The sequence below is a fragment of the Festucalex cinctus genome, chromosome 20, assembly GCF_051991245.1.
Source record: "Festucalex cinctus isolate MCC-2025b chromosome 20, RoL_Fcin_1.0, whole genome shotgun sequence".
Classification (NCBI taxonomy): domain Eukaryota; kingdom Metazoa; phylum Chordata; class Actinopteri; order Syngnathiformes; family Syngnathidae; genus Festucalex; species Festucalex cinctus.
In genome coordinates, this window is record NC_135430.1 from 9,754,050 (window position 1) to 9,781,914 (window position 27,865).

The window sequence follows — 27,865 nt, forward strand, 5'->3', positions numbered from 1 at the left end:
TGATGAGAAGTTGTATGTATGGAAGTCGGCGTGGAAAGTGGGACTTAGAAAAAGTTCAATGTCAGTCCCATTGAAAATGATGTGTAAATCGTAAGTATTATGTGGGAGTTATTACGCGGCAAAAAAGAGTGGAACATTTTCACAATGATACGTAGGTTGCCAAACCACGAGTTAAACCTTCCCATTTTGCTTTGAAATGCAAGCAAAACAAACCCGAGAACTAATTTGAAACCCTACTTGGAAACTAATTTAAACAACTTGGAAAACTCCTCACCCTTCATCAAATGGCCAATCATGGTTCACCCATTTTCTGGGTTTGGTCAGTAAACTGAGCCACACCCATCATTGTGGGCGGGCCATAGGGGTCCGTGCCCACCCACCAAGATGATTGTGACCGCCCATTTGAGGCATGGATCTCTAAAATGGTTCTCCTTGTTTTATTATTAGATTTTACCATTGATTCTGTTTAGCACTGTTATGTCCGAGTGTCAGTTAACGCAACACAGGTCACGTGGTGTAGGAGGTACGTTAGGTTTGTGTTGGCTGCTTCTGTTCATTGCTTCTAATGCTCGCCGCTCGTGAATTGTTCTTGTTTTCTCTTCGGAGTCGGCTGCGGCTCATGGTAGCCGTTTGTTCGAGACAAATAAAAAGTGTGACATTCCCAAGTAACGTTTTCTGGCGGCATTTTTGCAAGACGTCCCAATATGAAGAAATAGTGGTATGGTTTTGTATGATTGATGGTCAGTCTTACCTGCACTAGCCATCACAGCCTTACTGAAAATAATGCGAGGTATGCCTACACTGACTTATACACATGCGCAACAAATATGTCAATGTTTGTCAGTGCATCCGCCATACTGGATGTGGCAATTGTATTTGCCATTACATCGGCAAATAATTAGTAAGATTGACTTTGAATTGGATAATATAATCAAAGGTAATAGTTTCTTATTAATCGAATGAAGTTGTGGCTTGATGATACATCTCCAAGGAAATACGGAACGAGGCATCTTTACCAATAGCTTCACTTTGCCTCAGCCAATATGGCTGCGGCGTCAACGTACTCACGACGCTGTAGGGTATTCATAATAATTGGGCCCACCCATGCATTTCATGTGCCCCCCTTAAGCCTGGGCTCTGGTGACGGGTCTGAACTGAGCCATGATTGGTCGTTACCTACTTTCTCAGCGCAGGTGATGTCATCGTCAGTCAACAGAAAGTAGAAAAATAACTTTTTAATGGTATTAATTGTACATGAAAAATAATGAAGTTACCACATTAATTATAGTCAACATATGAACTTTATACCTACCGCTGAAAATGGCTCAATGAGTCAAGTATCCCTTTAAAATCTTAACCTCACTTTGAAATCCCACACCTGATTTAAGCACACTTTGAAACCTTACCCCTAGTTTGAAACCTTAATCGTCATTTAGAATTCTACTTTGAAACTGTACGTTAAAACCCTAACACTAATTTGAAACCCGACTTAGAAACTGGGACCTCCCATTCTACTTAAAACCCTATTTTGAAATTCTAACCCTAATTTGAAACCTAAACCTACTTTGAAACCATTACCCTGAAGTCACACCCTACTTTGAAACCCTGATCCCGATCCGAAACCCGACTGTAAAAGGTGTCTCAACGACGCTCGGAAAGCACGTACCGACGATGGAGAGGATGACGACCACGAAGTCGAAGATGTTCCAGCCCACGGTGAAGAAGTAGCAGCGCAGCGCCACGATCTTCACCATGCACTCGGCGGTGAACACCACGATGAAGGCCACGTTGATGTTGTTGAGGACGCGTTCCATCTGCGGCGACTGCTCGTCCGTCTCCACCATCATGGTGATCATGTTGAACAGGATCAGCACCATGATGATGATGTCGAACGCCTGCTTGGCCACCAGGTCGAAGAAGAAGCCCTGCACGTCGTTCTGGCGGACAAAAGAGGATCCACGTCACCTTTATGCTGCTGCCTTCACATGCCGGCTGATTTTTTTATTTTTTGGTTTGAAATGCCAGCAAAATAATATTACTCAGTCATATATATTCTTTATCCTAGGGGAAGCACGACTAATGTTAGCGCCGCAAAGATGACATGAGAACAGTTGAGATGTCTCAACGAACAGAACATTGGAATGAAGCAAAAATCAAAATCTCAATCTTTAGATTTTATTAGGTTATTTTTGTGAAGGCTGGGATGGACCAGTTGAACTTTCGTGAGGAAAATACCCAAACTTTGTATTTACAACTTGAAATCTTAGCCTTTTAGTCCACTAGCTTAATGCTAATGCTAAATAGCATCTAGGTTGCAGTTTATGCAACGGACTGAATACAAACGGTATATAATTACATAACAATATATTACAACAACAACAATATATGGCAGTACTTATAATCATATATTCTTTATCCTCTCCAAAGAAGGACTAATCTTAGTGCCACACTGGTTACTGATTACGTCATTACTGTATGATTTTATTAAGTACAGTAATTATGGAGTACTAGTTTTCTTTATGGAAAACAAATTAATGACCTCTCTATTCATTTCAATGGTAAAAGAGGATTTGAGTGTTTTAAGACGCCACAACACTATTTGAAACATACTAATTGAGTAGAGCAATTTTTTTTTCAAATTTGTTCTCATTTATGATCAATGTGTGATGGCGCTGTTGGTACCAGAGGTCTGGGGATGGGCTTCTGGGGTTTCTTGGAGCCCAACTTCTTCATGGCGTTGTAGTATTTCTTCTGCTCCTCCGTCATGAAGATGTCCTGGCCCCCTAAGTGCAAGCGACACGGCACCACAACGTTATTTTCATCCTGCTGATGTCCAGAAGACACGATTTTTCTTATAGAAAGAACAAATGCTGACATTTTTCAAGAGAGGTTTTGCCTTTGTTTTTGTCTTTTTGTTTCATCCTGACAAGTAAAGCAAGTTGTGGCTCAATGTTTGACTGCGCCCAACACAAATTTCTACACAGCATTCAAGGATTTAATGATGTGCTGTCTCATATCACGTTTATTTTTTTAATACTTATATATATATATACATATATATATATATATATATATATATATATATACATATATATATATATATATATATATATATATATATATATATTTTTTTTTTTATATTTTTTTATTTTTTTTTTGAGTATTTAAAACAAAAAAAAGTTGACAAATAAAGATAGCAACCAGTTAGCATGCACTTATCTTCCTCTTCTGCTGGTTGAAGTTGTCGATGATGACGCCGATGAAGAGGTTGAGGGTGAAGAAGGAGCCGAAGATGATGAAGATGACGAAGTAGAGGTACATGTACAGGTTGATCTCCTTGATGGGCTGCTCCTCCACCTGTGCGACACGCCCTCCACATTTCAACTATCCCGCCATTGTGATGACATCACCGCGTGGCCGGTGCGACTTACGGCTCGCGAGTCCACCGCGGCGTACATGATCTCCATCCAGCCCTTGAAGGTGGCCTTCGGCACAAAAAAAGTTAGCATTAAGTTTTCAAGAATGAGTTAGGGTTCCAAACAAAGGTAAGGTTTGAAACAAGGTTTTTGTTTAATGAAAAGTCCTGCAGAAGGTGAATGAGCACCGAAAACATCCAAGACTCTCATCTTGTCTGATCGCCATGGCAACAGCCGTCAACACAGCCTTATATGGACTTCCTTCCCACTGACAAACTTTCAACGGCAGACTCGCTAATGGAAGGGCAGCCGGTTGCCACGGAGACCGGGCAAACACGGAGGGATGCTGAGCCGGCCGTCGTCACGGCGACGGCACTCATTCAACTTCCACGCGCTTGTGAATCAACGCCATCTCTTCTCCTCCGTCCTTCCTCTTTTTTTTTCCACTTCCTGTTTGTCTTCTAATCCTCCCTCCCTCCTCCTCCTCATCGTTTTTTTCGCTCTCATGTCTGCCTACTTAGTGCCTCTAAAAATAAAAGCCTCTCAGGGCTGATTGACTGGCGGCGTGCAGGACGCCCGGGGCGGCGGAGAACCGCGAGGACGCGGCGGCGGCGGCCATGAGGGAAAATGTCTTTCTCGAGTTCATTTAGTGCGGCGGGAGGAGGGAAGATGGAGGAGATGAATAAAAACATGGAGAAAAGTTGTCTTTTTAAAACATGTAAACTGACATGACAGAAGAATAGAAGAAGAAAACAGAAAAAAAGAAGAAAAGAAAAAAGAAAAAGAACGACTAGAGAAGAACAAGTATAGAACAAAAAGAAAAAAAGAACAAATAGAAAAAGAATGAGTAGAGAAGAACGAGTATAGAAGAAGAAGAAAAAGAAAAAGAAAGTAAAGAATGAGTATAGAAGAAGAAAAGAAAGAAAAAAGAACAAATAGAAAAAGAAAAAGAAGAAAAGAAAAAAGAGAGAAAAAAGAACAAATTGAAAAACAAAAAGAAAAAGAAGAAAAGAAAAAAGAAGAAAAAAGAAGAAAAAGAATGACTAGAGAAGAAAAATGAATAGAGAAGTAGAGAAGAACGACTATAGAAAAATTAGAGAAGAACATGTAGAGAAGAAGAAAAAGAAAACAAGGAAAAAGAAAAAGAAATAACAAATACAAAAAGAAAAAGAAGAAAAGAAAAAAGAAGAAAAAGAATGAGTAGAGAAGAAAAATGAGTAGAGAAGAGCTACATACCATAAACTATAGAAGCAGTAGAGAACATGTAGGGAAGAAGAAAAAGAAAACAAGGAAAAAGAAAAAGAAATAACAAATACAAAAAGAAAAAGAAGAAAAGAAAAAAGAAGAAAAAGAATGAGTAGAGAAGAAAAATGAGTAGAGAAGAACTACATACCATAGACTATAGAAGCAGTAGAGAACATGTAGAGAAGAAGAAAAAGGAAACAAAGGAAAGGAAAAGAAAGAAAAAAGAACAAATCGATAAAGAAAAAGAAGAAACGAAGAAAAAAGAAAAAGGAGAAGTGAAGAAAAATGAATAGAGGAGTAGAGCAGAAGGAGGAGGATAGAAGAAGAAGAAAAAGAAAAAGAACAAAAAGAAAACCAAAGTGCAACTGAATTTCTTCACAGCAGTGTTGCCGCGTGCGCTCACCACTTGCAGCAAGGCCAGATAGCCGGCCCCCACGTTGTCAAAGTTGACCTTGACCTTGGTCCAGTAGTAGCGCGACGTGTCGTTGAGGGCCTGGCACTCGGAGCGGTTGTTGATGAAGGCGGCGTCGTGGATGTGGCCCGTGCGGTTGACGCAGCGGCCGAACTTGCCGGCGAACAGGTTGACGCCCATGATGCTGAAGATGAGCCAGAAGATCAAACACACCAGCAGCACGTTCATGATGGACGGGATGGCGCCGATCAGCGCGTTCACCACCACCTGTGAGAACGCTCGCCAATGTGGGGAAAAAAAAACAGTCCGCCATTTATTCACAATCTTTCATATGATGACAACGAGCAAAATCACTGGACACTACAAGTGCTATTTTGTCCTACTAGTGGGCAATTAACATTTTACAATTTATTTTTCCTTTCGGACATACTATTCCAACAGCCTTCAACATGGAATTTACCAGATCACGACATCCATAAATTTGGCTCGTAAACTACTGTGCTGCGCTAGTAACACTACTAGGCCCAACTAGTGTTGCGTCAAGCACTAGTAGCTTCCTTCATCAAAGATACAGATTATTTTTTCCCCCATATCCTTGGTATTCACTTAAAGGGTTAGTAACTAGTATGTACAAGCACACTCTTTGCCCTCATAAGACAATTCAGTTCACTAGTAGCAACTACTGTACGTATTACTCTGAATGTCTTCTAATGCACTTTTGACCTTACTAGTAAACTGATACCCTTCACTAGTAAGTTGGTATTCACTTTAAGGGTTAGGAACTAGTATGTACTAGCACACGCTTTGCCGTCACAAGCAAGACAATCCAATGCCCTAGTAGAATGACTAGGTACCACTTTCACCATATTAAACCTTATTCGTAAACTACTGTGTTGTACGAGTAAGTTTGAATATTTATTACATACCTGTGCAAAGGTCAACTAGCAAACATCTAGTGCTTCATGTGTCAACTAGTGCACACTTTTGCTTCACTAGTAGCGACATGTCATCCTACAAGTATGCTAATGTTGTCCTACTAGTGAGAACTAAGAGTGTACTCGTACTTGAACCCGATGTTGGAGATGAAGTCATACATTTTTCGGAAAGCTTTAAGCCATTTGAGCATTCACTAGTAGCATGACAGTCAACTAGTGCACAGACATATAAAAAAAATGTTCTAACTTACTAGTGAAGGATATCAGTTCACTAATTAATTGCAGGTCAAAAGTACACTAGAAGCGAGGAAAACATTGAGAGTAATACGTACAATAGTTGCTACTAGTGCACTGGACTGTCTTCCAAAGAGTGTACTAGTTCCTGGACTTTAATTTAGCTGGACATCAAGGAATAACCACCCAAATGGATTTCCTTACCCGCATGCCCTCGAACCTGGACAACGCTCGCAGGGGGCGAAGGGCCCGAAGCGTGCGCAGGGATTTGATGGCGGCGAAGTCAGAATAACCCAAAGTGTTGGCCACCAGGCTCACTAGCGACACCTGCAGGACACCACAAGCGGGACCCTTTGGATTCGCCAGTGCTTTCTTTGCCCCTTGTGTTCAAATTTGTTAGCCTGTCTATGACAATTCCCATATTGTGTTAGCATTAGAATTATGCTAGCAGCCTTGAAGGCTGAGCTACGTGTCTTTTTTTTAAACTCATTTGCACCCAACAACTTAGAAATACGTTTTTTATTTATTTATTTATTTTTTATGTTTTAAGGGTCCCAAAGACGTATTTATACGTTCTGTTTTTTTTTTTTTATGCTAGAGCATACAGAAGGCTTTGATGCAGCCTCTCCACTGCAAAGAACGGTTGCACAAATGGTAGTTATTACACAAACGGCCAGCAGGTGGAGGCAGAGCAAAGGAGATCAACCAGGGCCATGTTGAAAACAAGCTCAATTACTCACAATTCTATATAGATTTCTGAAAATTTTAATCTTTCTTTTGATAGGTTCCATGTTTTTATAGCAATAGAACACAATATTCTGTGGCCCTTGAAAAATCAGTCCAAATCCAGTCAAATAGTCAGGAGCGAAGGGGATTGTTTCTGTGAAAATGGCTGGGAGCAAATGAGTTAATTATGCAATGTGTAATTGTCTTTATGTTTTGTTTGACAATAAACTTTTCAAGCTTTTCAAGGCATCGACGACGACAACTTACGTCCACGATGAGGAAGTCGAGCCAGCACCAGTAGTTGGTGAAGTACTTCTTGAAACCGTACGCCAGCCACTTCAGCAACATCTCCAAGATGAAGATGTAGGTGAAGATCTTATCTGCGTACTCCAGCACCACCTTCACCACCTTCCTCTGCTCGATGTAGATGTCCTCGAAGGCCTGACGACGCGGATGGTGGAGGGAGGGACGGCGGGACGTCACACGCGTACGCACGTGAAGCAAGACGCGACTCCAAAAAAAGGTCTTACCAGCGCCCCCGAGCTGAGCAGGATCATGAAGATGATGAAGGACTCGAACCAGCTGTGCTCCACGATGTGATAGCACGTCTTCCTCATGCGCCACCACACCTGGCCCAAGCCTGACGTGGTGTCCACGTCGCAGCACTTGAACCTGGACACGCACACTGCAAAGACACGCATATGTTAGTCAAGGAACTTGAAAACTTAGACCAGGAGATCTCCCCCCCAAAAAATTGTAGATTTTAAATTTTTTTTTTTTTTGTACATATTTTTTATTATTATTATTTTTTAAAATAAAATATTCATTAAATGAATTCATGATTTAGATAAAAAAATCATAATTAAATATTTTTTTTAAAAATTGTCAGAAAAAGAGTGACAAAAGGCAGATTAAAAAGGTTTTAAAAATGACCATAAAAAGCCCATGAACTTTCCAAAAATTAGAATTGAATAAAATATAAACAACAACAGAAAGGCAGAAAATTACCATAAAACATCTCTGGAATTGCCAAAAAGTCAGAACATTTATAAAAAAATAAAAAATAAAAAAGGCAGAAAATAAAATGTACCATAAAATATAAACAACAACAAAAGAAAGGCAGAAAATTACAATAAAATATCTTTGGAATTGCCAAAAAGGCAGAACATAAAAAAAAAAAAAAAAGCCAGAAAAGAAAACATTCAAAAAGTAGCTATAAAATGTCCAAAAAAACAAAAGCAGAAATCCCAAAAATTACCATAAAATATCCACAAAACTGCCAAAAATGCCAGAAAATTGATAGCAACAGAGGCAGAAAAAAGTAAAAAAAAAATAGCCATAAAATGTCCAAAAAACAGAAGAAGAGAAGCAGAAAATGACCATAATATGTCCATAAATTTGCCAAAAATAACAAAAATCTGACAGAAAGGCAGAAAAGTCTAAATATAGTTGAAAATTTTTCAGTTTCCAAGATGGTTGTCGAGTTGCCACGATGACCACAAAGGACGGCCACTGATGTGACAGGACGAGCACGAAGAAGCCATTTGGGCCCTCGATGACTGATGATGACATCATCACCGTAATTAAAAGTGCGTCGCCATGGTTACTAATTGGCCTGATGGCGATTTAAAGCCCAGCCACTCAATCAGCTCGAGCACTTGTGTGAGGTGACGGGAGGAAGCCCATAAACGCCTCTGAGTATTCCTTCGATAGCCGACGGAAGGGTCCGTGCGTTGAGTGCGCTCTTTGTCCTTACTCGTATGGGATGACATTTGTCCGCACATTAGAATGACTGGAGCACACTAGAACATGTTAGCAGACAGAGAGGCTAACTTCTCGCTACTCGTTCCAATAGTGAAGTGTTAAATTTTATAATCTCACTAGTGGTGATGCCAATAACATGTAACTCAACCACTTTTTTTTCAGCTAGCATGCTATGCTAAATTGGAAGCTACATTAGCTTAGCAATTGCTGTGATGTTATATTTTGTGATTGTGTCCACCGTCTGGCAACATGCACAGCTAAATGCGCCGGACGCGGCTGCTGAATAGTAACTAAGTAACTTCCAATCTAATTTAGTTACTTTTCAAATCAAGTAATCCGTAAAAATAACTAAATTGGGATTGTATTCGGAACCACCGTCCAGTTCTCAGGTCACCTCTGGTTCTATGCACATGAACCAGAACATGTCAGTGAACACGACTTGCTCGTGGGCACTGCGGCAGGCTTCCGCCCGACATGACATCAAACACCCACACACACACGCACACGCACCCCCACACACACTCTCCTGATAGCATGTGTGGCGTCACATCAGCCAAAGAGCTGGCATTTAGCGACCTAATGAGGCAGCTAATCTAACGACGCTGCGTGTGTGCGTGTGTAGGTGTGTGTGTGCGTGTGTCACCAAGCTTCATCGGGTCCTTCTCTTCGCATGTGAGCAAACCCATGTGATCTTTCTGCATGTGTGTGTGTGTGTGCGTTCACAATAAATGATGATAAGCACACGCCAGTCAAACGTTCTGCCAGGCTAACGCTAGCGGCTAAAGCTAATGTGAGCGCCATCCTGCTTTTTTCCAGGTCATCGGCGAGTTAGCCGGCGTGAGCTCAGCATGGTCGCCGGTACTGCTGCCTTGCTCACTGCCGCGTTTTGCTACTAGCTGCGCCCCTTTCTCACCAAACTCTGTCAACAACAAAAAAAAATGCCCTATTAGCTAATGCTAACAACTTTAAAAGTATACTCAATAGTTAAAATCTACAGGCAAAAAAAGGTTTATGGTTTCCTACAGAAGTTGCAAGATGGCACCAAAGCACTCTTTATGTCAAAACGAAACACCTCAACTCACGTCAGTGTAGTTCCTTGATACCAGCGCGCCACTAGATGGCGCCTGAATTCAATGTTACAGTTGCCCCTCGCCATTTTGCGGTGTCACCGAATTTTAAATTGTGCTAAAATTATAATTACGCTCACCTTTTCAAGCCATACACATTCAAAGTCACAGATATACCATGTAGCTAGTGAGGACAGCGACCCCAATTGGCCAAAATAAAGATTCACTATCGTGGAAAGTTATAACAGCAGCAACTGTATTTGCTATCGAATGAAGAGAGTAATGAAGAGAGTAAAAATAAATACATAAGTAAAGTACAAAAAAAACAACTTATGCACCATAACCAAGTGCGCAAACATGCATGTATGGCAAAGTTGCATCAAATAAGCCGAGCTCAGCATGGAATACGTGCACACGCGACCGTGCTAGCGGCAAGCGAGAGAGGCGTTCTTCATCACAAGTAGAAAAACAAGATGGTGACCTTCACTTATCTCCGAGCTTGCTCAACACTTGCTGGGATTTTCCCGCTCAGCTGACCTTTCTGCCTGCGACGTGAATAATTAGCGGCGGCGGCGCACCTCGCACACGCACACACACAAATATGTACACAGGAACTGGATGACAAGCTCAACTTTTGTTGATTGATTTTGATGATCTATCTATCTATCGGATGTCTGACGATGATGTCATCAGCTCACGCTAAGCGAGCGGAGCGAACGCGGCGGGTAAGCCGGGTCCCCAGCGGCAGCCGCTGGACCGACCGGCTCCAGATGGCCACAAATGCACACGCTAATTTGAACACACGCATGGAAACACAAAAACGAAAAAAATATATATATATATATTGTTTCAGTTTTGCTAGTTATTTTATGTTAATGATTTCATACAAGTTATCTTATGGATTTCTTATTTTTTTATGGTGGAGGCTCCAGGATCCGTCTTGCCCGGGGCCCCGCCCCCATCATGGCGCAGGCCCGGCCACGCGACACAAACAGCTGGTGAGCCAAGTCTCAGAGGTTCCCCTCAGCAGCTGGACCAGTGCTGAGTCAGCTGCTGCCGGTACCGATCTGCCGTGACGAGCCAGGACCCAACGGTGCCAAGGAGGCGGGGCCAGCGCCGCCAGCAGGTGGCGCCGTGCCACACGTTAACTTGTTTGTCTGCTAAACGTTCTCCGGGACAGAGCCAGAGAAAGTTGGGAGCGTTCGCTCCCCAAAACAAAAACTTTTTTTGCAATGATGCTAAAAGGCTAAGGAAATATCGAAAAACAGGATAAAAGATAATTTAATTAAATGAGCTGGTTTTATATACTAAAAACAAAAAAACAAAAACGATTTATTTCTGATTTTTTTGTGATGATTTTTTTCAACGTCTGTGTTTATAATCATGTTTCTTATTCAGCTCTCCTCCAGTGTGGGGTCCCTCAGGGATCTGTCCTTGGTCCATGTGTTTATTGTAGTGGTGTCAGGTAATGAAAATTTGTAATTGTTTAATTTAATTTTGCAATGATGCTGAAAGGCTAAGAAAATATCTAGGATAGTTTTACGCTAACAAAAAAAAGTAAAAAAAAAAAAAAGATAAAGATATTTTTTCAGATTTTTTTGCCAACATAGCTGACAGTCACAATGTCTAAAAGTACTTATAAAATATTCAAAATGTTATTTAAAAAATGTTATTTAATCAAGAGTACGCTAATCTGTATCTCAAATTTTTTTAAGGAATGAAAATATCAAGAATTAGAAGTTGTGACAACTATTTTTCCACTGCTTTTACACTGGAAAAAAAAACAAAAAAACCCAGCCATTATTTTTGTAACACAAATGCAGAATACGTTTTTACTAGTGGTGTCATTTATCACATGACGTCAGTAGTTAACTCAGGATAAATCGCAAATTTTATATCTGTTCTAAATGTACAATAACGTGTACAATAAAATATTTTTTTCTAACTTTTCATACTCTTGTTAACATAAAATTGGGGAAAAAGTTAAACAGACAAATGGCTGCATCTTTTAGTTATTGAAGCAGTAATGCAGTAATTCAGTTAACATTAAAAAGATGCACTGTAAAAAAAAAAAAAAAAGTGTGGTATTGATTTGTGTTGAGGTCATTTTTCTGCCACTAGATGGCATAATTGCATTTGTAAGACATTGGTGACAGATCAGTGCATTTATCTTTTTATATTAAGAGCTATCGAGTCTTTAACACTTGTGAAATTCTGCACATTTTTAAAATTATAAAATACAACGATTCCACAAATATATACATTATTAGTATTTTTATTATTATGAAATTTATTACTGCTAAATTATCATATGGATGCATCTGCTGTGTTGCGACTGGAATTTCTCCAGTACAGACTTTCCAATTAAGGGGCAGTCATTAATTGCGCGTAAAAAAAAAAAAAAAAAAAAAAAAAAAAAAATTAGTAGTGTTAAAAGAACTTTAAATTAGATCAAAATTACCGCAGTAATTTTGACACCCCTCGTTTTTCCACATCAATACAGATCAGTCTGCTAATTGCCGGTGGAACAGTCACCTGCGTGGCCAGAATTCATACTGTTATGTTCAAATAATTTATTTATATAACATACATTAGCATATGCAAAGAACTTAGCACATCATTTCAACTAAGATTCTTATGTAAACAACCTTCCCCCCCCCCCCCCCTTCTTAACAGCGTACTTTTTTTTGTTTTTGCCGTTGTTTTGTTTCACTAGTGCACCATTTTGTTCCCCGCAAACAAGAACAAACGTTCTCATCCTGACGCTCCGTTGAGAGTGAAGCCGCGCGGCTTCCGTGTGGCTTCGAACCAGGAGAAGCACCGACGGCGGCCAAAAAATGTGGATTCATCGCATGCACGCCGCGTTCCCAGCTGGGTGGCCCGATTGTGTCGCAGCCATTTTGTCAAGCCACGGGAAACACTTGCACATCTGTTACAATTCACTCAGGACCACCAATATCATCAAAAATGCCTATCACCGGCAACGCCCATTTTTATTACTAATACAATACGTGCATAGAGAAAAATAATGGAAATCGGAAATAATAAGAATACAAAGCCCGGTGTGTTCTTTGCAATGAGCAAAGAAATGACATGGAGTTATGTACGTAAATAAAAAGGTGTGAAGCTGCTGAGTCAGGAGGGAACGCAGGTGCTCCTCTCACCTGGACCGCCTCCATAAATCTCCCTGTGAAGGGATGAGGTCGAGGGGGCGGGGCTTTCCGTTGATGACATCACACTCGTCAGCTGTTTGCGTCGGGGAGCCAACTCGCTGACGGCGCAACTAACCGCAAAAGCACTTTGTCAACTCGCTGATGATGTCATGAGCGTTTTGTGAGGTAACCAAGCAGAATGCTTTTGTTTGTATGTTTATGGAAATGAGTACTTTTGCCACTTCTGATCAGCACAATGGTTGTAATGCGTGTGCGTGTGAGAACATGGCTTACTATCAGGGAAACAGTTTTCGGGGTCCATGGCTTCTTCGGCCATCTCGGAGTACTCGTCTTCCTCCTCTCCGGGCTTCCTCAAGTCCACCGTGCTGCCCTCCGATAGGCTGATGTCGTCCTTCTGCCGAGCACATGACCACGCGTCACCATGACAACATCATCACCATCATCATCATCATCATGTACTGTATTGTGTTTGGGGATGACAAAAGATAATGCAAATAATAACAAGATGATTTATGATATAAAATGTATTAATTAATTACAGATTTTTTTTTTTGGTTTAATGTACTATTATTTACAAATTTAAATTTAACTTTTTTTTACAAAATAGAAACATAAATTAGATGAATTTATTAAAAAAAGAGTAAACAATTTTAGCCATTTTAGGAAAAAATGATAAATAATTATCATAGATAATTGAGTGTATTACTTTTTTTTTTTACAAAATAGAAACAAATTAGAATAATTAATTAAAAAAATAAAAATGTATTCAATTTTAGTCATTTTAGGATAAAATGATGAATAAATAATTATCATAGATAATTGAGTAAATTCCTTTTTTTTTTTTACAAAATTGAAAAATAAATTAGATGAATTAATTAAAAAAACAGTTATGAATACAATTTTAGCCATTTTAGGATAAAATGATAAATAAATAATTCTCATAGATAATTGAGTAAATTACTTTTTTTTCACAAAATAGAAAAAATAATTAATCAATTAAAAAATAATAACGTATACAATTTTAGCCATTTTAGGATAAAATGGTGAATAAATAATTATCATAGATAACTGAGTAAATTAATACAAATAAAACTAAAAAATGTTAAATGTGAAATGTCACATTTTACCAATATTATTATATTCTTATATCAATTAAGCAATTACGATAAACTAATTTTAAAAAAAAAGTACAATTTAATTACTCAATTTCAGGCTAAATAAATGCAACAAAACAATAAGCGTGTTGTTGCTGCCTGAAGGTCGTTTGAAGGTTAGAGAACGTTTTTGATGAGCAAATCAAAGCTTTGTTACGGCAGACGACACCTGCAAGAGGGTCAAAAGGTACAGAACACACCTGCTGTTTGGCTTGCATGAGCTTAGCATTAGCTTATCATGAGCGTCAACCATGTCAACGGCGCTCATCGTGTTGAGAAGAAGACTAAATTAGATGCACCTGAAAATTAATTAACCTTCCAACTGATTAGCTAACAGACCATTGGCTTTGTGACACCACAAGGGCCGGGATGCTGAAAAACATCCTCCCAGGAAGTCGGAAGCAAAGTGAGACAACAAAGCAGGTGCGCCAGATGATTAAAGATGACAATCATAATCAACTGTGTCAGCGTGCATGCACACACATACACAGAGAGCATGACACAAATCTGTCGTTTCATGTTAGACATGAAGAAGTATCTCCTGCTGTGCACACCCACACACAGATACACACAGGTCGCGAGTTACCTCGTCTTGCTCGCCGTCGTCTTCCTGCGAGTCGTCGCTACGGTCCTCCTGGTCCACCTCCTCGTCCTCGTCCTCGTCCTCGTCCTCGTCGTCCTCCTCCGGGAACTCCACGTCGGACTCCCCGGGGGCGATGGGCACGCTGATGGTGAGGTTGGGGTTGGTCATGTAGCTGTCGTCCTCGGGCGCCACGTACTTCTCCACATGGCGTCCTGGAAGGTGGAGGAGGCGAAGGTTTAAGTTGAGGCTGGCGCGGGCGTGGCGGGCGGCCAGGCGTACCGATGACGGCGCCGTTGGCCTCGGCGTGGACGCTGCTCAGACGCTTCAGCTTCATCATGGTTTTGGCCTCTTTGCGCTTCTGCCGTCGGCGCTTCAGGTTCCCGTTGAAGAAATCCACCACCTGCAAAAAAAGATGGAATGAGCATCGGGTTGTTGTCTCTTTCCTGTTTTTTTTTTGTTGCTGCTAGAGCATCCATCCATCCATCCATCCATTTTCTTGACCGCTTATTCCTCACAAGGATCGCGGGGGGCGCTGGAGCCTATCTCAGCTGGCTCTGGGCAGTAGGCGTGGCACACCCTGGACTGGTTGCCAGCCAATCGCAGGGCACACAGAGACGAACAACCATCCACACTCACAAGCACACCTAGGGACAATTCGGAGCGCCCAATTAACCTGCCATGCATGTCTATGGAATGTGGGAAGAGACCGGAGTACCCGGAGAAGACCCACGCAGGCACTGGGAGAACATGCAAACTCCACCCAGGAAGGCCGGAGCCTGGACTCGAACCCCAGTCCTCAGTACTGGGAGGTGGACGTGCTAACCAGTCATCCACCGTGCTGCCCGCTGCTAGAGCAGTGCTTTGCAATTATTTTTTGTTTATAAACATATTCCGTTCCCTTGTCTATAAAATTGTTATAAGTGCACATCTGCAGAGGCACAAATTCTCCTTGCCCAGTTTGAGACAATGTGAGCACCATTGCCACCTACTGTAGTGGATGTGTAATTACAATTTGTTCTAGTATATCAAAAACAAAAAACATGTTTCCACTCCACCCCTATTTGAGAAGGCCTAGGCTAGAGTGATCCTAAAAGCGCTTTCCCACCTGACGGCGGCACCAGGCCAGTCCTCGGCCGAGCCTGTGGATGGCGATGTGGAGGTTGTTCATCTCGCCGTCGTCGTCGGGCGCCGACAGATTGTCCGAGCTGAAGCTGCTGAGGAGCAGCGCCAGGAACAGGTTCAGCAACTGGGCACACACATATTGACGACAACTGCTAAGCCATGTTGCATATATCGTGTGTAGCTTAGCATGATATCATTCGTTCTAATTGACACATACTATGGTGAGCAGGAAAGATTTGGAGACGGCTGCTAGACGAGTTTGAGCGTGTGTCAAAATAACTGACCTTTAGCATGTAGCTTAGCATGTGAGAAATCATCTAAAATGCATACCTGCTATTTGAGTTTGTGCGCTTGTGTGTGAGACACAATACAACAGAGCAGCACAATGACATAACTATTGGATCCAGAAGCTTCCAGTTGTGTTCGTGTAAGAAGAAACCGGGCCAGTGGGTCAATATCTGCGACCCGATCGCGTCTGTGTGTTTTTTGTGTATCGATACCATCACAGCAAGTGTGTGTGCGCGTGCGTTTTGTTTGTGAGAACCTGCCACACCACGTCAGCTGTCGCTGACCCAAAATACCGGCGTGTGATTGGACGACGGGCTAGCGACAGATCGATGCTGCTGATTGGCCCACAGAGCAACGCGGGCCAGCAGACGCCAACGACCTTGTGACCCACGACCTGACGCAAACCAACGCATCTCAACAAACAAGCGAGCATGCGTCTTACCTCCCCCCCGAGGGAAGCCGAAAGCAATTTGCCGGAATACAGTAAAGGACATTTTCATACTCATTTAGAAGTTTGTTTACATCACATTTCTCAGCCAGTAATGAGGGAACATGAAAGACAAAATACAGAATGGGTGTGCGTGTTTGTGTGTACAACGCGTACTGATCTTGCTGTGACTTTGCTAGATGAAATGTGTTTTTTATGTCACTGCGATTTAAACAAACCTCTCTGCGTGAACTCAGTAAAGTTCACCTCAGGTAGTCTCTTTAAAACACACACATGCACGCACGCAAGCACAGGTGCGGGTGATAAACGAGCAGCGAGGTGATCTGTTTTTGGTGTTCCTCCTCATCACAACAACGCGCTGCGAGCAAAACCCCCTGGGAGGACGGACGGCAGCCTGAGGGACGGGACGGGAGGAGGTTTGTAAGGTGGGAGGACGGGGAGGGAAGAGAAGGATGAACATGAGGGAGAGAGTGGAGGAAGGACGAGGAAGAGAACGCAGGAGGAGAAAGAGGAAGAGCAGGAGGGAGGACAATTAAGAGAGGTGGAAGAGGAATGAGAACAAGGAGGAAGAAGAATGAGGAGGGAGGAAAAGAAGAGAGGATGACGAGTAAAGAGAACAAAGAGGTCGTGAATAAGGAAGAGGAGAGAGGATTAGAATGAGGAGGACCAAGAGGAAAGACGAGGATGAGGAGGGAGCAAATGGGGGAGAATGAGGAGAAAGAAAAAGAAGGGATGAGGAGGTCCAACTGGGAAGATGAAGATGAGGAGGGAGCAAATTGAGGGAATAGGAGAATGAGGAGAGAGGAAAAGAAAGGGATGAGGAGGAGTAGTGAGAATAAGGAGGCAGAGGATGAGAATGAGGAGGACCAAATGGTAAGATGAGGATGAGAATGAAGACGAGGAGGAACAAGAGGGAAGATGTGGATGAGGAGGATGAGAAAGGAGCAAATGGAGGGAATAGGAGAATGAGGAGAGATGAAAAGAAGGGATGAGGAGGAGTGAGGAGAAGAAAGAGGAAGAGGAGGACCAAGAGGAAAGACGCGGATGAGGAGGATGAGGAAGGAATAGGAGAATGAGGAGAAGGGAAAAGAAGGGATGGGGAGGAGCGAGGAGAAGAAAGAGGAGCTAGAATGAGGAAGAGGAGGAACAAGAGGAAAGACGTGGATGAGGAGGAAGAGGAAGGAGCAAATGGAGAGAATAGGAGAATGAGGAGACAGGAAAAGAAGGGATAAGGAGTGAGGAGAAGAAAGAGGAGCTAGAATGAGGAAAAGGTGGACGAGGACAAGGGGGGGAGAGGCGAGGATGAGAAGGAGGAGGACCAAGTGGGATGAGGAGGATGAGGAGAGAGGAAAAGAAGGGAGGATGAGCAGTGAGGAGAAGGACGATGAGGGGAGAATGAGGAAGAGGAGCACGAAGACAAGGAGGGAGTATGAGTGAGAGGAGAGAGGATAAGAACGAGGAGGACCAAGAGGGAGGACAGGAGGAGAAATGGGAACAAAAGTTTGTAACATGCGGCTAAATGCCTGCTTCTTGGTCATGTTCAGCGTGATTGCCTTCACAGCGGGCCCTTCTTGTCAAAATGTGAAAAGGAGGAGGAGGGCGAGGAGGGACGAGGAAAGGAGGAGGGTGGCGTCGCCCGGCGTCGGGAGGCAGGTGCTCAGCAGGTGAACTGCTTGCTCAGGGAAACGCGTTCACCTGCTCGTTTGTCATAAGCAGGAAAGAGCAAACTAAACATCTGCTCACCTGCCGCAGCTGAACGCACGCGCACGCACGCACGCACATTTGTGTCGGACATATTCATTCATTGGCTCGGGTCAGCCCGTCGTCCCCTGCAGGAGGAGATAGAGTTGCTGCCGCTGACAGCAGAAGAATAAGCGTGTGTGGGCGTGTGTGCGCGTGTGTTTGATTAGCGCACACTCCCGTCCTGTCCCAATCTGCTTTGAGCCACCACAATGGAAACAAACACAAACACACGCACACGCGTCGATACAATGATGGAAGTGCAGACATGTGAAAGCGACGTGGGGTAAATTTCATAGAGAGCTGAGGTACTACGTGCGGAAAGTGTGTGCGCGGATGCATGTGTGCGCGCGTGGAGTGGAAGATGATCGGCGAGCTCGTTATCCACAGAAAAGAAATCTCTCCTCTCTGCTCTTCATGTCGAGCAAGATGAGCTGCTGAGTGTGCACGTGCGTGTGTGTGTCTGTGTGCCGGTAGGCGCGTGCACGTGGCTAAAAAGGAAATGTTGGCAAATAGGAATCTCTCTAATGGTGTAGCCAATGGATACTTGTTAAAAAAAATAAATAAATAAAAAATACGTCAAAGAAGCGACGTAAACGGATACAAATCTGCTGATGCTCAAGCAAAGGGAGGTAGTGACACTACATTTACTCGATTACATTTACTTAAGTATTTTTGGGAAACTTTGCACTTGCCAGCTACCAGTACAAGTACGTAACCCTTGAGAAGACACCGATACCAAGTACTGACACATAAAATTCCTATTAAACCAATGACAGATCATTTTTGACAAAAGATCGATAGTATATCCCAATATAGCATGATTGCTAGAAATTGCATCAAGTCAATGCTAATTTTCCATTCTTCTAATAATTATTAGATCCTGATATCATAAAACAGCCACAAAAAAGGTGGATACTAGGGATGTCCAGATCCCGAGTACTCGGTTTCCGATCACGTCATTTTCAGCTGATCGGTATCTCGAGTAAATGATCGGGGTTTTCATTTTTGACAATTTGGTTTTTATTTTATTATTATTTCAGGGGCTACAAAGCAACAAAATCATCCAACGGTAAACATATTGCCAAACAATATGTTTTATTCATTTTTATTTATTATTTTGTGCACCCCCCAAAATTACTGGGATGGTTTTGTTCAAAAAAAAAAAAAAAAAAAAAAAAAATTGGAAGAACTTTTTTCCCCCCTCCTTAATACTTTGCAGAGGAATCAAATCTGGACTCGGTATTGGCAGATCATCAAAATCAGGTGACTAAGACTCGGACTCGGGTGCAAAAAAATGTGATCGGGATATCCCTAGTCGATACTGATATCGGCTGGCGCCATGAGTATCGATATCTTGAAATAAGGCCTTGTATCAACCCAATACCCATTAGGGATGTAACGATATTCAAACATCACAATACGATAGAGTTGAGTTCTTCTACATATTGACTCGCTTCATAAGCATATTACTTTCTCCTTCATCTGACCATCTGAGCACGGATTTTAAACTTAAAAGGGCCAAAACATGCCTTGTGAAAATTAAACTGCGCTAAAAAAAAAAAACTAGCAACCAGAGGGTGCTAGAATTGCACAAATGGAAATTTTGCAGTTTTAATATTGCGATATCGCGATATTGCCGTTATTGTTGTACCTTGTATAGGCACTCGCCCATCCCTACAGCAGAAACTATCGTAAGATGATTTAAGATTGAAAACGCTTAAGGATCAATAATGCGAAATCTACATAAATTAAATGTTGACACAGCATTAAGTGAAACAAACTATTTTTACTTTTAAATTTTAAGTAATTAATTAATTTAAAAATCTAATTATTTTTATTCACAAGTGTTTTGAAAAGACATTAACTAATTTGCTCCCAAAACCGTATAAATATGTCCTCTTTTAAATATATTGTGTCCCAAAAACGTGTTTATACGTTTGTTTGTTTTTTGGCAAAGCATACAGAATGCTTTGATGCAGCCTCTCAACTGCAGAGAATGGTTGAAAAATGTTAGTAATTATAAAAACGGCCAGCAGGTGGCAGCAGAGTATAAGAGATCAACCAGGGCCATGGTAAAAAAAAAAAAAAAAAAAAAAAAACAAGCTGTTTCCCAACAATTCTAAGCAGGTTTGTGAATAATAATTAAACTTAGCTATTTTCTAATGCTAATTTCTGCAAAGGAAACAGATAGAAATATACTTTTTTTTTTCCTGATGAAAGAAGAGATTTTAATATTTCTTTTGGTAGGTTCCATGTTTTTATAGCAATAGAACACAATATATTCTGTGGGCCTTGCAAAATCAGTGAGCGAAGAGGGTTGCTTCGGTGAAAATGGCTGGGAGTGAATGAGTTAACTTATTTCTACATTTAGAAAAGCTCTAAAGTATACATTTAATAGTAGTAGTGGCACCTTTTTTTTTTTCTTTTTCTAATGTAGCCTTGCAGGCCGTGTCAAATGTCAGTTTTAGGATATGCTGCGGGCCACTAAAAAACGGCTGGTGGGCCACAAATGACCCCTGGGCCGTAGTTTGGACACCACTGCTCTAATTGCAAAAAGTATCCTCATACCGACACTTTGAAGATATCAAAAACAAAAAATATATGTGGTAGGCAATTTAGATTTGATGTCAAACTGCCTTTTAGAATCATGTATACTCAACAAAAAAAATAAAAAATTCCCTGCCTGGATTCTCCCACAGCAAATCTTTGTTCCAGGCAGTCAAGCCTGTCTCCAAACGTGATGATGAAGCAGTTGAAAAGGTCTCGCGGGCTGGGGCGGGTGATGATGGGGAGGTTTGGAGGAGGGGGTGGGGTGGGGGGTGGGGTGCTGTGGGAGCGCTCCGGAGTAGGCGGGCGCATGGAGAGAGAGGACTCACCACCAGATTCCCGATGACCATGACGAGCATGAAGACGAGGATGCAGAGCGGCTGTCCAGCGACCTCCATGCAGTCCCACATGGTCTCGATCCACTCGCCGCACAGCACACGGAACACGATGAGGAAGGAGTGGAAAAAGTCCTTCATGTGCCAGCGGGGCAGCGAGCAGTCTTTGGAGATCTTGCACACGCAGTCCTGAGGGGGAAGTCAGTCGGGGTGAGAGGTCAACTCTTGTCTCCCCCGGGGACCCGCATTTGCCTACTGACCAGATCCAATTTACTTGCACACTAGTGTTAATTTCGTTAACAAAAACGAAACAAAAGTTTTTTGGTCAACTAACATTTTTCACCAGACGAAAACTAGACTAGAATAAAGACCCCATTCAATAAACAGTAACCGGGACTAAATCATTATACATTGTCGTTGACTATTGAAGACGAGATGAAAAATATCATCCACTTAACTCATTCAATCCCAAAAATGTGTAAAAACGTTTTTTTAACACTTTGTCCTTCCCTCCCAAAAACATGTTTACACGTTTTTTTGTTTGTTTGTTTGTTTGTTTGTTTTTTAATGCAAGAGCATACAGAAGGCTTTGATGCAACGTCTGACATGAAGAGGTGGCTTAAAGCAATGGTAGTTATTGCAACCAGTAGGTGGCAGCAGAGTATAAGAGATCAGCCAGGGCCATATTGCAACAAGCTCTTTTTGTCAAGTGTTTTCACCAGGAATATTGACGAAACTTAGCTATATTCTAAGGCTAATCACCGCAAAATTGAAAAAGATAAAAAAAAAAAAATTTTCTTGATGAAAGAAGAGACTCTAACCCTTTTTTTGGTGTGTTCTATGTTGTATAGCAATTGAACACAATATTCTTTGGGCCTTGCAAAATCAGTCCAAATCTAATAAAACAGCCGGGAGCGAAGTGGGTTGCTTCAGTGAAAATGGCTGCTCTGAGTGAATGAGTTAATAAAAACTGGACTGAAATCTACGGACATTTTAGTTCATGAACAAAGACGAAACAAAAATTATATGATTTTGAAACAAAAATTTTAGTGGTCGTTATTTATAACGTAACGTTAATCCAACGGATAAAATGTAATTGTGGTTGATGTTTTGCAACAAAAAAGATGAGAGAAAATTAAATGAAATTTTATGTGGACAAGTTTTAGATCAGATGGAAATATTCAATGTGAAAGTGTAAAATAATTGCACTGACAAAAACTAGACTAAAACTTTGCCAGTTTTTGTTGACTAAAACTAGACGAATAATATTTTCTTGGACTAAAATAAAAAATTAAATGCTTGACGTATAGTCAACTAAAACTTGACTAAACAAAAACAGGATGAGGTTGACTACATATGATAAAAAAAAAACGAAAAAAACAACAACTAATAAGCGTGATTGAAACTGAACTAAAAATGTGACTAAATTTAAAAATGGCTGCTAAAATTAACACTATTGCACATTTCCTTCCAGTGTTCATTTTGACAAGAAATTTGAATTTAGTTTTAGTTTATAGACTTTTGACTAAAAATCTAAATAATAAAAAAATTTTTGTTATATTTTAGTCTGACTGTGTTGTATGTCGCCAAAAATAAACTGCAATGTTAACCGACGAAATTGACAATTTAGTCAATGTTTTCCTTTTATGCACAAAAATATTACACACCTAATTTTAATAGGCAAGACATTTAACACAACGGGTCTTTATTAAACTTTGTTTCAATGAAACATGTTGACCTGACAATAATATGCCATCTTAAAACTTAGTTTCCACCTAAATAAAAAAAAAAAAAAAAGTGCACAATTGCCTGAGATGAATCTTACAGCTGCACAATAAATGTAAACATTTTTGAACATGAAATAAAGTGCAGCCGTGTTTCATTCCTTTTTCTTACTGGACCTTGTGAATTTTCGTCACTGTGTTGTTTTTCGCTTTAGTCACTGACGAAATTGTCAGTTAATTTAGTTATCTTCATCGTAGATTTCATTTCATTAAAAAAAAAAAAATGTTGCAAAAAATATGACCATTTTTTTTGAATCAACAAAATTATCACTGCTTCCTTCAAGTCTCCTCTTGAGCAAGGGGAAAATGCAACGGTAAATATTTGTAATGAAAAATAGTCAATAATAATAAAGGTTCCAGTAGAAAACAGTCACCTGGTAGTTCTTGCCAAAGAGCTGCATGCCCACCACGGCGAAGATGAAGACGATGATGGCGAGCACCAGGGTGAGGTTGCCCAGGGCGCCCATGGAGTTGCCGATGATCTTGATGAGCGTGTTGAGGGTGGGCCACGAGCGAGCCAGCTTGAACACGCGCAGCTGACAAACGGACGAGCGCGCGCGAGAGGGGAGAGACGGAGAAAAGACAAAGATGAGGAATTTCGTCGCGGGGGCGATACTGCCGCGCGTTGCGCGTCGAAGATGCTGTTCGTTCACCAGTCGAAAAGATCGGAGCACGCTGAGGCCTTCCACGTCGGACAGCCCGAGCTCCATGAGGCTGAGGCACACGATGATGCTGTCGAAGATGTTCCAGCCCGTTTGGAAGTAGTAGTACGGATCCAGAGCGATGATCTTCAAAACCATCTCTGCTGTGAAGATGCCGGAGAACACCTGAAACGCAACAATGACAACACTGTTACCTCCCCCAGGGAGAGTCTGACCATTCTTTTTTATCATTCTTTTTTTCCCCTCCCCCAAACATTCTACTACGTATTTAACTGTATTTGACTACACCAGGGGTCTGCAAACTGCGGCTTTGGTCCCTCTCCTGTGGCTCCCTGTGGATCTGACAGGGGAAAAAATTTTGATCTTATCTTTTTTTAATTTATTTTTTTTTTTTTACATATTTTTTCTTTTTTAGATAAAATGTTTGTATTTTTTAGATAAAATATTTGTATTTTTTTTTAGATAAAATATTTTAGATAAAAAAATAATAATTACAAATATTCAAAAATGTCCACATTTTTAAGTTGTAAGAAAAAGAGAAAGGTAGATAAAAAAAAAAAAACATAAAATGTCCATGAAATTGCCAAAAATGAGAATTGAATAAAAAAAGGCAGAAAAGAAAATGTACCATAAGGTAGAAAACTATCATAAAATGTCCGCAAAATTGCCAAAAAATAATAAAAACAATTATCATTAAAAATATTCAAAAATGTCCACATTTTTAAATTGTAAGAAAAAGAGAACAGTAGATTTAAAAAAAAAGGATTAAAAATGACAATAAAATGTCGATGAAATTGCCAAAAAAGAAAATTGAATAAAAAAGGCAGAAAAGAAACTGTATCATAAACCATAAAATGTCAAAAAAAACAATAGAAAGGTAGGAAATTACTAGAAAATGTCTGCAAAATTTGCCAAAAAATAATAGTAATAAAAAATAATAATTAAATATATTAAAAAAATGTCCACATTTTTAAGTTGTAAGAGAAAGAAATGTAGATAAAAAGTCTTAAAAATTACCATAAAATGTCCATGAAATTGGAAAAAAATGAGAATTGAATTAAAAAAAAGGGCAGAAAAGAAAATGTACCATAAACAATGAAATGTCAAAAAACAATAGAAAGGTAGAAAATTATCATAAAATGTCCGCAAAATTGCCAAATAATAATAATAATAATAATAATAATAAAAAAAAAATTAAAAAATAATTACAAATATTCCAAATTTAAGTTATGAGAAAAAGAGAAAGAAAGGTAGATTCAAAAAAGTTTTTAAAATTACCATAAAATGTCCATGAAATTGCCAAAAATGAGAATTGAAAAAAAAAAAAAAAGGCAGAAAAGATAATGTATCATAAACCATAAAATGTCAAAAAATCAAAAACAATAGAAAGGTAGAAAATTAGTATAAAATGTCCGGAAAATTGCCAAAAAATAATAATAATTAAAAATATTCAAAAACGTTTTTGTTTTAAGTTGAAGGTAGATAAAGTTTTTTTAATTATCATAAAATGTCCATGAAATTGCCAAAAATGAGACTTGAATAAAAAAGGCAGAAAAGAACATGTACCATAAACAATAAAATGTCAAAAAAAACAATAGCAAGGTACTTAAACTGAAATACAGGGTGTGTGTACATTTTGCCACCTCCGGAGTACGAAAAGGGCGCTGCTGTCATCGGCAGTCATGTGACACGCTGCGCACAGTGCAGCGTCAACACACTTCTTCTTCTTCTTCTTCTTCTTATGTGAACGCTGCAAACTTTCAAGCCATTGAGGTCTGAGAAAACGCCGAGTCATGGTGTCAGGCCGAGAGAGCGCAGCGCCGCTCAATTGTTAACTGGATAAATCCTGTAATCCCCACAGATGTTTGCATTGCCTTTAGCTCGCCTTTTAGCCTTTTGGCTTGTCTGTCTATGTGTGCGCGTGTGTGTATGCGTGTGTGCGTGCATGCGTGCATCCGTGCAGGATCATGTCAGGACATGACTGTGCTGAGACAATCAATGTCCACTCTGTTGTTGGTAGCAGATGTTTCAAGGTTTTCAATTACCCTGCTATTGATGCTAATTTCTGAGAGCAGTCAATGGCATTTTGCATTAAATGTTAGCATTTAGCTAGCCCGCGTTTGTCATATGGTCTGCGCTATCTGGCGGATTTTCACCTATCACGGGTTTGACTGTAATGTATCTCCCGTGATAAGCAGGGGATAGCAAACTATGGCTTGTGGGCCACAAATATAAGAAAATAAGAGCAATATATATATATACATTGATCGGCTTATGAGTGAGTATTTATTAGTTCTTTTCTTATAAATTATAAATAAAAAAAATCCAGAGATGCACAAATATTTTTTGGAATGTTATAAATGATTTTAAATACTACACATTAGAAATACAGTAGACCGCCACTGCCAGTCATAATAGCGAAAGCCGTGTTTTACTGAAAAAAATTCAAAAAAAAAAAATTTGTTTTATTCTGATTTACTTTAGAATAATTATCGGATTTATTTTATAATTACTTATTTATAATTATTTAAAAAAAACTACAAATTGGTGTATGTAAAAAAATTATTATTTTATTTATTTTAATATTTGCTATTTTAAATTACATTAAATTGATCAATGAACTATTCCCTGTGGTAAATGAATATAAAATAAATGAAAAATAAATAAATCAGCCTTAAAAAAAAACAGCAATTTTAGAGAAAAAGAGCTACACGAATTAAAAAAAAAAAAAATTGCCTGGCCTTTTGATCATGTCAATGCCCTATGTGACCTTCAGGTCTCAGGTGTCATGGTCCCGACATGCACGCATTGTTCCCCAAGTGCGCTACCAGGTTTCCGATGCTGAGCATGCCGTTGAAGTCGTCGGTCATCGGGTAGTGCTCCATGGCCATGAAGAGCGTGTTGAGGACGATGCAGACGGTGATGGCCAAATCCAGGAAGGGATCCATCACCATAATCTTCACCAGATGTTTGACCTTCAGCCACCAGGGGGAGCACTCCCACACCAGGTGGCGATGGGCGAAGGCGTACCAACACGGGTGGCATTTCTTGTGGGCCTCCTCCAGTTCTGTGCGGTCGGGTTACAAAACAATAACAAATACATGAAACCGTAAATGATTAAAAAAAAAAAAAAAAAAGTAGCTTCCATGAGTTTCAATCGGTTAAAGTTGACCATGTTCGCACTGAAGTAACCGTTAAACAATATTCCAAACAAAGCTAGTGGCTGGCCTCACCCTCCATGGCGTCCGTGAGGTGGCTGGCGGCGCTGAGCGCCCGGCCCCGCCGCTCCGAGCCCAGCGTGGACGCCGGCCGAGGGAGCAGGACCGTGCTGAGCTCCGTGCTTGACGTGGGGACCTGAAAGCAGCACACGCACACGCTCACGTCACTGTCACACATGTACAGGGTCCGCTAAATCTTCCCTCCCGACAATCCGCTGGCGTGGCTGATTTAGAGCGCCTCATTGTCGTGAGTGAGTGCACGCATGTCGCGTAAAGAGAGAGAGAAAAAAAAAGGATTTTTTTTCAAGTCTTGATTTGACAGCCAGCGTGTTCACCGGAGCTTAGCATTGGCTTTAAGAGTGCCTCGTTGTCCACATCAACCAAGTGGATTTACTCAGCGTCCGCATCCTTTGTTGCCATGGCGACAGCAACAAACACAAACACACGTTTGACCTTTTGTATGCGTGCGTGGCTACTTCATTCGGTACACAATCAAATGCGATTTAATGCAAGGGCTGCTTAATGCTCGCTTTTGATTGACACTGTGAGAGAGTCTGCGAGTGCGTGCGTGTGTGTATTTGTGTGTGAGTAAGTGGCCACTTCATTAGGTACACAATTTAATGAGATTTAATGCAAGGGCTGCTTAATGCGGCCATTTGATTTGAGGCTATCAGAGCGTCTGTGTGAGTGTTTGTGTGCATGCATGAGTGTTTGTTTGACTTTTTGATGTCCCAACTGTTGCGTCGGTTTCGACTCTGGTAAAGTTTGGCGCGCGTAGCGTTCTCAGGTGTGCTTGCGTAACACTTCCCGCCCTGCAACGAGACATGACGCAGCGTCGCGAAGGTTACCAAAGGTCACCTCCCACGATGCTGCCGCCGGCCGCTTCCTCCTCCATCCTGCTTAGCTGCCAGGCCGCCATCAGGGAGGCTGGCAAAAAAAAAAAAAAAAAAAAGAAAAGAAATCGCCGACGGCTGCCAGTTATACTCTGGTTTGCCTCTGGTTAGCGGCT

The 27,865-nt window shown here is 40.8% G+C and overlaps 1 protein-coding gene across 3 annotated transcripts in view; it reads right to left on the minus strand.

The window, feature by feature from the left end:
- The window catches only part of LOC144008952 (sodium channel protein type 5 subunit alpha-like), an 89,119-nt gene that overhangs the window by 4,612 nt on the left and 56,642 nt on the right, over positions 1-27,865 (minus strand). For all 3 annotated transcript variants that reach the window (XM_077508341.1, XM_077508339.1, XM_077508340.1), the window contains 17 exons: positions 26,872-26,992; positions 26,467-26,705; positions 23,630-23,803; positions 23,351-23,512; positions 21,187-21,381; positions 15,815-15,955; positions 14,989-15,109; positions 14,713-14,921; positions 13,246-13,366; positions 7,499-7,653; positions 7,236-7,409; positions 6,447-6,569; positions 5,065-5,340; positions 3,432-3,485; positions 3,220-3,357; positions 2,683-2,787; positions 1,667-1,937 (listed from right to left, as the gene is read on the minus strand). In XM_077508341.1, coding sequence (XP_077364467.1) covers positions 1,667-1,937; positions 2,683-2,787; positions 3,220-3,357; positions 3,432-3,485; positions 5,065-5,340; positions 6,447-6,569; positions 7,236-7,409; positions 7,499-7,653; positions 13,246-13,366; positions 14,713-14,921; positions 14,989-15,109; positions 15,815-15,955; positions 21,187-21,381; positions 23,351-23,512; positions 23,630-23,803; positions 26,467-26,705; positions 26,872-26,992 — 2,779 coding nt within the window. The remainder of the gene's footprint in view (positions 1-1,666; positions 1,938-2,682; positions 2,788-3,219; positions 3,358-3,431; positions 3,486-5,064; positions 5,341-6,446; positions 6,570-7,235; positions 7,410-7,498; positions 7,654-13,245; positions 13,367-14,712; positions 14,922-14,988; positions 15,110-15,814; positions 15,956-21,186; positions 21,382-23,350; positions 23,513-23,629; positions 23,804-26,466; positions 26,706-26,871; positions 26,993-27,865) is intronic.